The 14673-nt window shown below is 44.9% G+C and overlaps 6 protein-coding genes across 8 annotated transcripts; 3 read left to right on the top strand and 3 right to left on the bottom strand.

Annotated features, from left to right (window-relative positions):
- Positions 1-75: 75 nt before the first annotated feature.
- Bcase1 lies at positions 76-3487 on the bottom strand. Its single transcript, XM_001551916.2, has 3 exons — positions 2896-3487; positions 2571-2838; positions 76-2516 (listed from the first exon to the last, which is right to left on the bottom strand). The coding sequence occupies exons 1-3, from the start codon at positions 3004-3006 to the stop codon at positions 562-564; spliced, it is 2334 nt and encodes a 777-aa protein (XP_001551966.1). The 5' UTR covers positions 3007-3487; the 3' UTR covers positions 76-561.
- Positions 3488-3681: 194 nt separating this feature from the next.
- Bcrri1 lies at positions 3682-5361 on the top strand. Of its 3 annotated transcripts, none has more exons than XM_024694501.1 (3): positions 3682-3743; positions 3815-4025; positions 4162-5361. In XM_024694501.1, exons 2-3 carry the CDS (start codon positions 4001-4003, stop codon positions 5196-5198), a joined length of 1062 nt encoding a protein of 353 aa, XP_024550291.1. In that variant the 5' UTR covers positions 3682-3743; positions 3815-4000; the 3' UTR covers positions 5199-5361. The 3 variants fall into 3 exon arrangements, with proteins under 3 accessions (XP_024550291.1, XP_024550290.1, XP_001551965.1); XM_024694500.1 differs by having other exon boundaries at positions 3682-4025; positions 4162-5224; positions 5278-5361; XM_001551915.2 differs by having other exon boundaries at positions 3682-4025.
- Positions 5362-5369: 8 nt separating this feature from the next.
- Bcmse1 lies at positions 5370-7676 on the bottom strand. The gene is made up of 6 exons (XM_001551914.2): positions 7308-7676; positions 7183-7255; positions 7093-7130; positions 6624-7037; positions 6319-6573; positions 5370-6266 (listed from the first exon to the last, which is right to left on the bottom strand). The coding sequence occupies exons 1-6, from the start codon at positions 7587-7589 to the stop codon at positions 5490-5492; spliced, it is 1839 nt and encodes a 612-aa protein (XP_001551964.1). The 5' UTR covers positions 7590-7676; the 3' UTR covers positions 5370-5489.
- A 155-nt stretch (positions 7677-7831) lies between these two features.
- Bcxdj1 lies at positions 7832-9906 on the top strand. Its single transcript, XM_001551913.2, has 4 exons — positions 7832-8066; positions 8120-8178; positions 8231-9328; positions 9382-9906. The coding sequence occupies exons 1-4, from the start codon at positions 8027-8029 to the stop codon at positions 9469-9471; spliced, it is 1287 nt and encodes a 428-aa protein (XP_001551963.1). The 5' UTR covers positions 7832-8026; the 3' UTR covers positions 9472-9906.
- Positions 9907-10038: 132 nt separating this feature from the next.
- Positions 10039-11443, top strand: Bcrpl32. The gene is made up of 5 exons (XM_024694499.1): positions 10039-10094; positions 10168-10207; positions 10351-10475; positions 10594-10715; positions 10770-11443. The coding sequence occupies exons 2-5, from the start codon at positions 10168-10170 to the stop codon at positions 10876-10878; spliced, it is 396 nt and encodes a 131-aa protein (XP_024550289.1). The 5' UTR covers positions 10039-10094; the 3' UTR covers positions 10879-11443.
- An 813-nt stretch (positions 11444-12256) lies between these two features.
- Positions 12257-14609, bottom strand: BCIN_08g02480 (hypothetical protein). The gene is made up of 2 exons (XM_024694498.1): positions 14354-14609; positions 12257-14300 (listed from the first exon to the last, which is right to left on the bottom strand). Exons 1-2 carry the CDS (start codon positions 14429-14431, stop codon positions 12582-12584), a joined length of 1797 nt encoding a protein of 598 aa, XP_024550288.1. The 5' UTR covers positions 14432-14609; the 3' UTR covers positions 12257-12581.
- Positions 14610-14673: the final 64 nt, after the last annotated feature.

The following is a 14673-nucleotide window of genomic DNA, read 5'->3' as shown; positions in this document are numbered from 1 at the left end:
GAAAAGAAAACCTCGAACATTTCACATTCGCAATTTCACATTCAAATCCAAATCACATCCAAACGAAAACTTTCATGTGATATCTCATTTCATATTTGATATTTAGCTACATGACAAGACCTTGATATCCACATCCACTCATCTCATAGAATATGTGTGATTCATAGGAAAACGCCTAATGCATCCCTCAATCCAACCCAACCATCCAATCCAAGGCCATGCCGCCAATCTCTCACTGATCCATCCCTCCATTTTACTCCTACATATCCCTCCCAGACCTGTTACAAAAATGAAATGTTGCTGCAAAGAAAGCGCAAGATGGTATGTTTGAGAAACAAAATCAGTAGAAAAAAAATAGGCCGTTCCAATCATACACGAAGCATGACAGTCGTACCAGAAAAATATCCTATGCTTGCTTGAAAGAAGAAAAAGTACAAGAAATGAAATCTGTCGAGGCCAATTGAAGCCGTTAACGACAAGTAAGTAAGTAAAGACTTATAATAGTTCAATTGAAGAAACCCACGAACGCCAACCGCCATTTGTGCTCAAAATCTTATTCGCTTAAAAAGCATCTTCATCAGTCCAGTTAGCTTCACTCCCAGAAACAATTCGTGTGCACAATCTATCGTTACTAAGAACTTGTCCAGCAGGTCCTTTGTAAAGTGGATAGCCCTTTTTCTTCATCATACTACTGTTTATAGTAGCACTGCCACGAAATGGAGGAGCTTCATCATCTGGAGTGTATCGGTTTGCTCTAGCAGCTCGAAGTTTCGCAAAATAATCCTCATTCGAGTCTTCTTCTGGCTCAGTCTCAGATACATCTCCATACGTTTCCCAGTTCTCAGAGCCAGAGCCGGTATTCGCAGAGCTAGATGTAGTGGAAAGTTGACGGCTGCTAGAAGGTGGCGCGGATCCATAAGTTAACGATTGGCCGAAATTTGATCGCATTGATGCTCTCAAGTCTTGATATGATTGAGGCCTTTCCTTAGCTTTTGGTGCCTCGAATACATCGTCGGGAGAGACTGGTCGAACGCTACCAGTTGAAGAGTTAAAGCTCTCATTGCGATGATAATATGTTTGAGTGGGAGGAGCTGAAGGTGGCGGTTCAAATAGCTCACGCATCTTTGGGGGTGGAGCTCTTGATGGCGGTGGACCCATTTTGCCCCGAATTGTGCTAGTCGCTTGTCTTGATTCGGGACGGATAGATCCAGTTCGTCGATCGCGCTCTGGAGAGCTGGGAAGTTTAAGACTTGACAAAGGTATACGATTTGGGAGCCTAGAAGGTGACTTCATACCACTTGCTGCGGATACTGAGGCGGAAGATTGATGTCTTTTGATTGTTCCTCCTGCGGTAGGTGTTTTGGCACCGGATCTATTTGGTGGGGCAGGTCTTGGTGCGCTGTTGGAGCGACCCAATGTTCCAGCCTTGACAACAGTTTTTGGAGGCGGCTTCATGGTACTTGGAGGTGGACCAGCTGGTGTTTTTGAACGTGGTCCTGGAGCAGTTTTGGCTTCAGAAGCTTCCAATTCATCAAGATATCGTTCACCATGAACCATAAACGGACGGCCATATTCTTCCTCCCACTCCTCTAGAACACTTCTCAATTTTGCTGCAATCTTTGGTAAGTCTTTAGCGATTCTCTTTCTCATCTTTTCCTCGCGCAACAAACGTGTTGGATCACGTTTTTCGCCCTTTTGACCACGCATCATCAAACGACTTGCATCTTGTGATGATGCTTGAAGATCATCTCTGTCTTTGACCAGTGATCGATGTTCCTCGATGAGAGCTAAAGTGGGCGCGCGTTGTTCTTTGAGGACCTCAAGACGGCCGATTTCTTGTTCGTGAGCCTCTAGAAGAGCATCACTGTAGACATCCGAGAATGCGGGAGTGAAGTCGAGCATCTCTTCCTCAGAAAAGAACAGGCCATCCCATAGCTCTTGTAATTTGTATCGGGCATCCTCAACAAAGAGATGTAGATTTTGTCTCTTGAGCTCATTCAATCTTGACAATTCATCTTCGAATTCGTTGATCTGTCGTAGGCCACACCCTCGGTTACCGTTCAAAAATCGTTTCTGTTCAAATTCATCGATGCCCAGCTTTGCCCACAAAGCCTCGACTGTAGTACGTAGATCTCTCAAGCGCTTCTCTCGACTCTTCTTCTCTTCTACCAATTTGCTTTGCTTCATGCGCAACCTGGAAATATCATCTTCGTGCAAACCAAGTTGCTCTGGCGCATCGCGATAGTACTTAACAATTGCGCTGTCGGTCTGAGCCTGTGGCGTGCCAAGCTCGGCCCATAGCTGAATAATATTCTCCGCAGTAGCCTTTACTAATGCGACGCGGCGGGTGTACTCTTCGTAAACGCGGGTGAATTCGTCATCGAGATCGCTTACATAGTTATTTGAAAGGTCGAATGTGGGAGGAATACTCGCGTTCAATGATGTGGGCGGGAGTTCGATTTTAATGAACGATGGCTCTAAATGGGACGAGTAAGACTCGAGAGCTTGAACAAGTTCTACGATGTGTCAGTACAGTCTAGTGTCAAAGTGAAGGAAAACTCAAAACTTACTCTTGACCTGTTCAAATCTCTCTCTATGTATCTTTGACATATGAAGGTGTTTTTCTTTTAATACTTGTAGACATTGTGTCAAGGGATAAGTAATTTGGAGATCCTCATCTTCGGGTTCATATTCATGGTGATCTTTATCATCATCGAGGGAAGCTTCCATCTGCTTAATTGTTGTAATAATACGGCGAGCTTCTTCTGTTAAATCATTTTTCTCGGTCTCAACCAATCGTACTTGGTTGTGTAAGGTCTCGGAGAGGGCAGCGAATAACTAAAAATGTTAGGTTTCACTACTTTCTTCTTTCCAAGCCAAGTAAACACTACATACCTCTGATTCTCGACTCTCTCGTTCCCGCGACGGAACACCAATTTCGTCGAACAAGCCATGAAGCTGATCTATGATCGTCGAGACCTGCGACGATAAGTAGCTAGTATCCATTGTGTAATATAAGCCACTCCTATGCGAAGGCACCTTACTTCGGCGGGGGAAGCAGCTTGAATAAAAAGAGATGGCTGGAAGCCCCTGATTGAAGAAAGGAGAAGTTCAGTTATGAGGTAGAATGGAAGATTGTGGGTTGTGGACCGTGGAGAGAATTCCTGTCTCGTAGAAGTGGAGAGGGAGGGAGGAACTGGACTGAGAGTGGAGAATCCGAATTTCGAAACAATTGAACAATGCTCAGCTCCTCAATATGGTGATCCCTCTTCTCTTCTACCCGTATTCTTGCTGCGACCACGAAACCAACCAAATGCTGAGGAATGTTTCTTTCAGTTCTCATTACCAGGTTCAAAGATTTCTTGTGGGTGTACACTTCTTATGTGTACCTGGTTGAGTTGTGCTTTGTATGAAGTTGAGTGGTTCGTTGGTCTGAAAGATGGAGAAATGATTCGCATGGAAGAAATGGAAATAGTTTGGTAGAACCGGGTTTGTATTTACGCTTAGTAAAATTGAGGCTGGATAATTGTTGCTAGAGCGATAGTTTGACGGACGTAAACATTAAAATGGCAAAGACGAGACGTGATTGGCTGGAAGGTAGAAATTACCAGATATATAATTAGATAAGCAAGGATTTCGCTCCTTAGCGCAGATGGCTAAAAAAAGACCCCCCGCCTTTTAGAGGCCGTGTACGATTATGGTTCAACCAAGAAAGAGATCAAGCTTACCATCCGCGTAGTTAGGTAGGTAGGGTAGAGACATCTATTACGCTATCTGAGTACCGAACAAAGCTCACAAGGCTGCCATTCATTAGGAAAGAGCACCGTCATTCCTTCAACCATCAAAGCTCTCCAACCACCACCTTACATCATCCGGGTCAACAGATCACTTGAAACGGTGTCACACGGCTGCCCTTAAGCCTTCCGGTCATCACAAACAACTTTAAAGGACCAGATACTTCCGACTGAAACTCCTTCAAACAGGAAGTTATCCATCAGCCATGGATACTGCTTTCAAGACCTGGGGTAAGTGAAGTTCTAGCCTTGAAGCTCTCTTCATCCACGTCATTGCCATTGCCATTGCCGCTGCACCTGCCACCCCTCTCCCCACCATGTACCCATCACGCTACCTAATTCCCCAAGCTTACCTTATCAAATATAGAGCTTGACAACAATGTCCAACTCGTGGATCCCAACCGCGACGCCCTCTACACCTACGACCCCGAGGAACAAAAGGCTATTCAAAATGCCAAACCCTGGAAAACCGATCCCAACCACTTCAAAAACGTTCGGATCTCTGCTGTTGCCCTCTTAAAAATGGTTATGCACGCACGATCAGGTGGTTCCATTGAAGTCATGGGTTTAATGCAAGGGAAAATCGCAGGCGATACCATCATTGTTACAGATGCATTCCGTCTACCCGTCGAAGGAACAGAGACCCGAGTCAATGCCCAGGATGAAGCAAACGAATACATGGTCGAATATTTACAACATTGTAGAGATCAGGGAAAGCTAGAGAATGCGGTGGGATGGTATCATAGTCATCCAGGCTATGGATGTTGGTTGAGTGGTATCGATGTCGGAACACAAGCTACGCAACAAATGTTTTCGGACCCCTTCCTGGCTGTGGTCATCGATCCTGATCGCACCATCTCCGCTGGAAAAGTCGAAATTGGCGCTTTCAGAACTTATCCCGATAACTACAAGCCCACGGATGCAGGATCTGGAGATGGATACCAAACAATTCCGCTGGCGAAGATTGAGGATTTTGGCGCACACAGCAGCAGATACTACTCTTTAGAAGTCTCACATTTCAAGAGTTCATTAGATACGCATCTTTTGGAGTTACTGTGGAACAAATATTGGGTTCAAACATTGAGCCAAAGTCCATTATTCACCAACCGCGAATACAGCAGCAAACAGATGCTTGATTTGAGCTCCAAGATTCGACAAGCTAGTTCCGGTATTAGTCGCAATGGAAGAACAACTGCCGGATCATCGTTGAGCAAGGGAATGGATCAACAACTAGTGAAGGTTGTTAAGGATAGTAGCAAAATTGCTGGGGAAGAGATGACAGGGCTGAAGGCTGGCGAGGTCAAAGCGCAGTTGTTCAACGGGTTAGGCGCGGCGCCAAAGACTGCAGCTGATCCTGCTGATCCTGCTGCTCCAATTGTTCCAGCTGTTCCAGTGGCTGAATAATGGATTAAAAAGACACCTGATATTTGGTAAGCTCTAGTGAGCACTGCTTTGGCGCATGGGTTAATGATGGCGTTTTAAGGTCTTAAATATACACTGGCCACAGTAGTTTAGAGTGGAAAGAAATGAAGTTATGACACACGGCATCAATATGATCTATTCTACATTTCCCACTACAAATTCTATTTGAATTTTGCCACAACACTCGTGACTAGTCATCTGTAATATGCTTATACTCTCAGCTGTACAATCGAGGCTTTTGATATACTATCTATGTATCAATAACCTACCATTTTAATTCTCCACAACGGAGCCCCCTTCAGCTTGCTCAAGTGTCCTCAAGTGATCCTCCATGATCTCCTTCGCAACCTCCAACCGTCTAAGGGACTCCTCCCTCCCCAAAATAGCCATGATATCCGCCGTATCCGGCCCACTTTGACCTCCTGCAATGGCCCACCTGAGATACGCGTGCACGAGTTTCATCCAACTCTTCTTAATAACTTTTTGTGCATCTTCGGTGTATGGTTTTCCGCTAGCAGTAAATTCAGCAGTGCTCATCATGGTTCCTTGATCGACGACAAGGTTTGTGAAGCCCTTTAGTTCGGGGGCGTTCCAATTTTCAATGGAAATGGAGGATAAAGCGTCGAAGGAATTGATGAAGTCGGAGGGGATAGCGTAGATTACCCCCTCGGGAGCGGAGTGGAGCTTGTGGGGCGGAGTTCTAGATTCAAGATCGAGAGCTGTGGGGGCTGTGAAGAAGTATTTATGGTTGGAGTAGAAGGATTCAGGGAGTGTATAGTTTTGGATTCCAGCGCTGATTATGGAGAGGATGTAGTTTTCCTTTGCGGCGTCGTTGTTCTCACAGTTGTAGAAGATCAAGTCTTCAAATTCTGGAAGAGTTTTCATACCATTGAGGATTGGCTTTGCAGCTAATTCTAGGAGATCTTGAGAAGGTGGGATAGGTTCATCCGATCGTCGTAATTCCTTATATCTTGCGGCGTGTTTTCTTTGTATGAAGTTAAGCTTTTCAAATGTTACCACAGAGTCACCTCTGGTATACTTCATGCTTGCCTGAATTGGATTAGTAGATGGCCATTGTATATCAGAGAGGAGAGGTGTATACATTGTCAATAAGTTCTTGCATACCCATTACATCGTAGGATCGATCGTGCGACCATCCGAGAAGGGCGACAAAGTTAGTTATTGTTTCTGGAAAATATCCTGCATCTCGATAGGTTTTTATATCAATAGCACCATCTCGCTTGCTGAGCTTCTTTCGATCTTTATTCAAAAGGAGGCCAACATGTGCAAAGGTAGGCGGCTCCCACCCAAATGCTTGATACATAGCAACATGCATATGGGTTGATGGGATCCATTCCTTGAAGCTAGGGTTAGCCAGAATTCGTCACGAGGATGGAAGTCACGTACTGATCCTCGAACAACATGTGTGATCTTCATGAAATGATCGTCCACAACGTTTGCCAAATGATAGGTCGGAAACCCATCTGATTTTACCATTATTGGATCTTGAAATTCCTTGTATTCCGATTGAGGGCTACGAGTCAACGTTGGTCTGATTTTGCCGTAAACTTCATCCTGGAAGCCTGGCCACTGTTCTGGAACTTTCATTCTGATCACGTGAGACTCTCCCCTCGATGCCTTCTCATCAGATTGATCCTTTGGAATGTGTCTGCAGGTTCCATCATAAGCCTGTGGGAGACCCTTGCTACTCTGATAAACCCGTAGTTCGTGTAGTCTTTTGGATGAGCAGAAACATCTGTAGCCTAAGTCTGCCTCGACTAGTGTTTGAGCATGTTCCCAATACATTGCTTTTCGTTCTGACTGTTGATATCAGTATTACCGTCTGATATCATGGAATGAGAAGACATCAACGTACCTGCCTGTATGGGGCAAACGGTCCACCAACTTTTGGCCCTGAAAATTCTTAGTAAACTCATTGTCAGAATTCAATATCGAGCTAAGATACCTTCATCCCATTGGATACCAGCCCATTCTAGATCTCTGTATAGACGCTCTTCAGCTCCAGGGATGGTTCTATCCTTCTTCATTTAGTGTGATTCTATCGGCAAAGACTTTCTATACTTTACCTACCGTATCCGTATCTTCAATACGTAAAAGAAACTGACCACCAGTAGCCTTTGCGAGCAGAAAATTAAACAGTGCTGTTCTCATAGAACCCAAATGCAGATTCCCGGTTGGGGATGGAGCAAACCGAGTTCTGACGGGGCCGCCAGCACGAAGTTTGGTCGAGGCTACGGACAGAGGATACTGATTTGCTTGGGTGGACGCATGTCTTTTACATATGGAACAAACATTGTTTTTCCATAATCTCTGACCAGTATTCCTTGTCACTGGCAGAGAGAGAAACCTCATCTCTGAATTAATTTCACTGTGACAACAGTAATTCTAGAAATAAAAGGTAAATCTTGGAGAGTTCAGTTCGATATTTGACGGTGGACCAGAAAGATTTTGTAATTGATTGGAGGACAAGAAAAGATCATCAGCCACAACCTCTCAGCCACGTGTGCCGAGGCCCAGGTGGCTTGAGCTTCTTCCAGTTGGAAAGGCGCTAAGATAAAAATAATAGAAAAGCCATCTTCATCATAATCTCTTCAGCCTTACCACTTCCATTTTCATTCTTCGTACAAATTTTATTTGCCATTTTGCACATAACATTTGTATCTACTGAGGTGTTTTACTTTCCTTGTTTGTTTAAAAGCATAGAAAAACATCAAATCCTGAGATTACAAAATTCTACAATTCGCTGAACAATCAAAGTTCCCCGCCATCAATTCTTGAGAAATTTCAACATGGCCACCAACGGCGCATCGGAGGATACGGATCTATATGGTGAGTTGATCTACTGAAGCCATTGACTTCACATACTAATACACATAACACAGCCATCCTAGGTATAAGTAAAGATGCTACAAAGTCTGAGATTAAGAAAGCATACCACAAAGTATGTTATACCCCGCACTTAGTACATTGAGATTTCTCATTGACTTTTGTAGGCAGCGCTACAGCATCATCCCGATAAGGTAGCAGAAGACCAAAGAGAGGAAGCAGACGAGAAGTTCAAGACAGTGAGCCAAGCCTACGAAATTCTTTTTGACGAGGAGAAGAGGGAAATGTACGATGTTCACGGCATGGCTGCATTTGATGGAAGTCGACCTGGTATGGGAGCAGGCGGGGTTGATTTGGATGACATTTTGGCGCAGATGTTCGGTGGGGGAATGGGTGGTATGGGAGGTATGCCGCCTGGATTTGGGGGACCCGGAGGCCCACGAAAACCACGAAGGGGAGCGGACGAAGAGCAACCATACAAAATCACCCTCGAGGACCTGTACAAAGGAAAAACTGTAAAATTTACGAGCAAGAAGAACGTAATTTGCAGCCATTGCAAAGGCAGTGGAGGAAAAGAGAAAGCCAAGCCAGAAACCTGTGGCAGGTGTAAGGGTAGTGGTGTCACCGTTGGTCTTAGAAGCGTTGGACCAGGACTTGTTACCCAAGAAAGAGTTACGTGCGACACTTGTTCAGGAGCTGGTACAAATTATAAAGAGAAGGACAAGTGTAAGAAGTGCAAAGGAAAACGTACCACCAAGGAACAAAAGTCATTGGAGTTATATATACCCAGAGGTGCCAGAGACGGAGAGCGAATTGTTTTAGAGGGTGAGGCTGATCAGGTGCCTGATCAAACGCCTGGCGACATCGTCTTCATTCTTGATGAAGAAGATCACGAAACGTTCCAGAGAGCTGGCGATGATCTTTCTGCAGAGCTCAGCATTACTTTAGCTGAAGCCCTCACAGGGTTTTCAAGAGTGGTCTTAAAACATTTAGATGGACGTGGTATCTCGATAAACCATCCTCCAGGAAAGGTACTGGAGCCCGGGCAAATCTTGAAGATAGAGGGCGAAGGTATGCCTTTGAAGAGAAGCGACTCCAAGGGTGATTTGTATTTGATTGTGAAAATTGAATTTCCCCAGAATGGTTGGACAGAAGATGCGGCTACATTCTCCACTCTGCAATCAGTTTTGCCTAAACCTGAGCCACCAATCACGGCCGAGGAGGTTGATGAGGTGGAATACGATTCAGATGCCGACATTGAAGATGTAAGTATTATTGATCAACTCTCAGCTGTTTTACATGCTAACTTGCAATTTAGTTCGGTGCAAATTCTGGAGACCCTCGTGCTGGTGGCGAATGGGAAGATGATGAAGAAGATGAAGGAGGTGCTCAATGTGCTACCCAATAAACCTTTGGAAATAGACTAGAATTATGCGCGTCAAGACTCGAGTTACCAACTGGTAGCACATTCTGGGTTGGGTCACTTGGGATATAGAGCGGTAAATGGGACTGCGGTAGAAGAAGTTGTGGAAGGCATGGCGTTCCGGGATTTGTTCCAGCAAACATTGTAAGAAATTCCCAATAATGAAGCGCCATATTTCCGCATTACAACTTAAATATTGCACCTTCCATAATCGAAAAGGGATACTGCTTCGAAGAAATGCCATCTGTTTCTATTTTGTAGCATGTATCCATTCTGTTGTTTGTCGAAGTGATGCAGGATTATCGATACCTAGATCCAACTGAGTTTTGCATCTTGAATTTTATACATGACAAATTTCGAATAATCTGAAACCTGAATGACCATATTCTCAACTACACTTATTATTAAATACAATTTACATTGTTGGAAGCTCGATGCGCAGATTGTTTCCGGACTCACGTGATTAGCATGGAAGCCCTAACACTTTGCTGCCTCAGGTACGTAGATTCGCTTAAGTTTCTGTGGGCTTTAAACTATGAGACTACCAAAAAAGATTTCGCTGGAGATTGTATCAACCAACGACAAACAATCGACAACCCGACGACAAGGTGTGTATTGCTATTACCATATCTTCTGGCAAGATGCAGTTACCTGAAATCTGTTATGCTGACGATTCTCTAGATGGTTTCCGCTAAGAAGCACGTTCCTATCGTCAAGAAGCGTACGTTTAATCCCCTCATCGATCCTCGACATTCGACTTGCATGGCCTGGAACCGATGAAGAGTTATGGTCGGCACTGAGTTCTGCGAATGAAAAGGACTAGACAGGATTACGAAGAATGGTTGATTGACAATTTTGTTACAGGCACCAAGCGTTTCCACAGACATCAGAGCGATACCTACAAATGTGTCGACGCAAGCTGGAGAAAGCCTAAGGGTATTGATAACCGTGTCCGAAGACGTTTCAAGGGACAAATGGTTATGCCATCGGTACGTGGAATTGAAAGTGGCTGTGGTTGAAATGACACTCGCGAACAACTTGGCTTGGAATTCGAGAGCATTCAATGCATAGTAGGGTTTCAATTGAGCAGGGCTGATGAGGATACAGATTGGTTTCGGTTCCAACAAGAAGACCCGCCACATGATGCCATCCGGACACAAGGCTTTCCTCGTCAACAACACATCCGACGTCGAGCTTCTCCTCATGCACAACAAGACCTTCGCCGCAGAGTAGGTTTCAACGATTACAGGACGAATTCAAATCTGGCACTAACAAAATCTTAGGATCTCCCACGCCGTTTCATCGAGAAAGAGAGTTGAGATTGTTGCACGCGCTAAGGCACTTGGTGTTAAGGTTACCAACGCCAAGGCCAGAGTTACTACTGAGGTTTAAGCGGATGGTTTTGTTTGGGCATTTTGCATTGGGATGGGAATGCTTGTTAGCACAAGCAAAGGGCTTTGCAGAATTATAGCAAAAGCTCTTTGATAAATGAAGATCCTTAAGCAAATCTCTGACCATCACACGAATCGCTACATGTGATGATTATTCTCCTACCGGATCTTCTATACGCTACCTATGATCTCCACGATGTTCCGAACTCGCCCTCCAAGAATCCGGATATGTGAAGGTTCGGAAAATATTTCTATGGCGTTCGCAGGCGGTCTGTTTACCAAAAGCTGCATTGGGGAGTGGCCACTCCGAATTTTATTCAAGGAATTTTAGGGGCAACCCAATTCACAGCGCTTTTGGGAACATTATAGACACGAATTCAAATGGGGCCTCTCCCTTCACGTTCAAAACCCTACACGTCCAGCAAGTCTCAAATACCCTGTTGTGCTTCATTACATTCTCCCACTGCCTAGCTGTCTCCCTGTATCAGTCATCGTCCTGTCATCTCTGAAAGCATCGCAACTTAATTATGAATCGAAGTGAATTCGTGACTATTCAACTTCGTCCATTATTCCCCTATTTTTTTATTTGCCTACTCACGTGAATTGTCTGTTTTGTCATCAATCCCGATTATGACGTTGCATGTATCTCACGACAGTTATGAATGCAACCAATTTGGGGAAAATTCTTCCTTCCTATGCCAAGTGTGCTTTTTGGAAAATCTAGAACTATATGGCTCTACGTCACTAAAACATCCATCTAGCAACTCTTTACATATCCTTCCTACTAATTTTTTTTTGCCGTACTTAAACTCCCAGGTATAGCCATAACTGAAGTTTCCTAACGTCAGGTTTCTTATTTGGCTCCCTTGCACATCGATTCGATAACTAAGGGTCAAGAGGATAAAATATAAGTTCACTCGCTAGCTCCAATTACGAAGCTGTCGTTTACAATAGACCATTTGCTTGATGCAACTGCCAAAAACGAGTCGTATCCAATCTTCTTAAATAGGACCCAATAACCTCATGATTTTGCTTGTCTGGATCGACTTGCCATCTTGCGCCACAGTCCCCGCTTCTACCTTTTAATTACGAAAGAAAACAAGTGTTCTCAATGCAGGTATAGATATTCCTTGGGCAAGTCGTCGTTATTGCAGTGTTCCAGTTGCCGATAGAAAGCGATCAATGAGAGAAAGACTAGCCGAGGGCGACGCTTTGTGATGCTGAAACCAATCAGAACTCGAACTTCAAGTACGAATCGATTGGATGAATGGAATATCAGATTCGAAGTTTACTCTATGGGCACTATGAATCATGATGTCCATGCTTTCAGTAACTTTGGGATATTTAGCCGAAACGCCTGGGTGTTCACGCAGAGAGAGTACTTTGTGACGAAGTTTCAGATAGTATAAACATCTTTTCTATGCATTTTAAGTAACTATATTGGCTGCAATTTACACCAAACTATCCCCAAGAGCAAAGAGAAAGTAATATAAAATCCAAATAAAAGTCTATAGATCCTATCCTAAAATGAGATAATTTTGGCTGCAGTCGAACCAAGTGTTGTTGATACAAGCTACTCGTGCAGGAGAAAGAAAATTTTGAATACATGGTGACAATGTAGTACCTTAGTACTCATCTAGCATATTAAAAAAAAGTAATGATTGACACAAAAGACGTTTAAACACAGAGCAGGTCTCCGAGAGCCTAGAATTCGATTTGTTGGGCGAAGAAGTCCTGCATGAAACTGAATTTATCATCGCTGGGAGTGAGGTAGGACGATCCGGTTGTGTCTCCCAACCACATGGCTTGTTTCACATCGGAGGTAGTTGCAGGGAACTCGGCAAGACTTCCTCCGTTAGGGTTGCCAGTCTTGATGAAGTTCGCCCAGTATCCGGACATTTGATCTTGGAGAGCATAGTCTTGTTTGGTCCAGGTGAAGTTGTAGTAGGTGGGGATGTTACCGAAAGCATACCATAGTTCAGCACCGTGATAGACACCCTCGGTTTGGTTAGGTGGGGAATGAGTAAAATAATAGACGTAGACGTTGCTCTTGGCTCCGCCTGCATACCACGCCGTGGCCCAGTCCCAAGTTGACGTGCGGCTCAAATCGCGGTACATTTCTTTGGTCAATGTGACGGCGTTGGAGTCGTTGGTGGCGGGGTACAAGTCGAAAAACCGGGTAGAAAGATTCCCGAACATCTCGGTGAATTGGGTGGTAAAGTCGTCCAAAGCGAGGCCTGAGCCGGTTTCATCGGCATTGTTTCCGGTCAAGATAGGGATATCAGAGTGAGCATTCAAGGACAATGATTGACCGTAGTTGTGGGGAAGGACATAGCCATCGATAACAGGGCGCCAAGCAGGGGGCTCCATGAAAGAACTCACGTTCTCGAAAGCGGTACCAACGAGAACGGTATCAGAGATCAAGTTGTATTCTAGAAGAGTTTCCATACTGATGTTGCGCAACTCAGCTATTGTGGTAACGTTTAAGGTCGATAAGAAGTCTACACCAGCTGCTTCTGCTACGTCCTTGTCCCGGTGACTGGTAGCCAGAGTGTATGTCTCGGGGTCATGAACACCTCGGGCGCCACTTTCGGGGATACATCCAACAATCATTCCATCGGTCAATGGGCTGTACATCATGTCCAAAGCACTAGCGGATCCAGCAGATTGACCACCAACAGTCATGTGATCTGGATCACCACCAAAAGCTGCGATTTCCGAACGAAGGAATGTTAAAGCTTGGATCTGATCCAAGAGACCGTAGTTACCAGAGGCGTTATTTCCCGACTCGGCAGACAGATCAGGATGAGCAAGGAATCCAAATGGTCCCATACGGTAATTTAAAGTCACAACCACAATATCCTTAGATGCGAGGTGGGTACCATCATAGGTTGGCACACTTCCAGACCCAAGCTCAAATCTTCCTCCGTAAATCCACACATAGACTGGGAGCTTCGAGGTAGGTGTTGCGTTGGCGGGCGCCCAGACGTTCAGATACAAACAATCTTCCGCAATATTAGTATTGCCAGACGTAAAAAGCCCCACATCGCTAGCACCTTGAGGGCAGTCAGCACCAAAGGTTGTTGCGTTCAGGACGCCGGACCAGGGGGCAGGCGAGGTAGGTGCAGTCCACCGCAATTCATCAGTTGGAGGGGTAGCAAATGGAATGCCCTTGTAGACATTGACATTGCTGTTGAGTTCGGAAATACCACCTTGGAGTATACCGTAAGAGGTGGTCACTTGGCGGCTGGCGCGGTTATGAATAGCGGCTCCGGAGACGAGACGACTGGCTGCAAGACCAGCGAGTAGGGGGGCATAAACCGTTGTGAGGAAGATACAAGAAACTTTACAGAAGGATTGAGTGGGCGGAGAACACGTAGGGAAGATGGGAACAGGTAAAGAGAAGAGAGTGACGCTGATCAACTATTTATAAAAGAGAGTAGGCAGTATGTAATGAGATCGATGGAATGAAGAACATAGACACCAGAAACATGTAGACATATATACATGCCCGTATGTCTGTAGGGATACTGAATTGTGTTTTGGATGTTCATCTTGTACCTTAGCGTTTGCGATGGACTCTCAAGACATGCCTCTTCTCGAGTCTCCCTAGCCGCAAGGCGTAATCATCAATCCCCACACAATCTATATCATCATGAAGATTACGCGGCAACACATCTTTCATAGAGATTCAGATCCTCAACTAAAGATTCCCCTTTGTAATCCCCGACCAAGGGGTGGTTCTTTTTACGGGGCAAACAAGTGAACATTGTGGAATTCGTCTGGGGGAGGGGGA

This window comes from Botrytis cinerea, chromosome 8, assembly GCF_000143535.2.
Source record: "Botrytis cinerea B05.10 chromosome 8, complete sequence".
Lineage (NCBI taxonomy): Eukaryota > Fungi > Ascomycota > Leotiomycetes > Helotiales > Sclerotiniaceae > Botrytis > Botrytis cinerea.
This window is presented reverse-complemented; position numbering and strand designations above follow the sequence as displayed.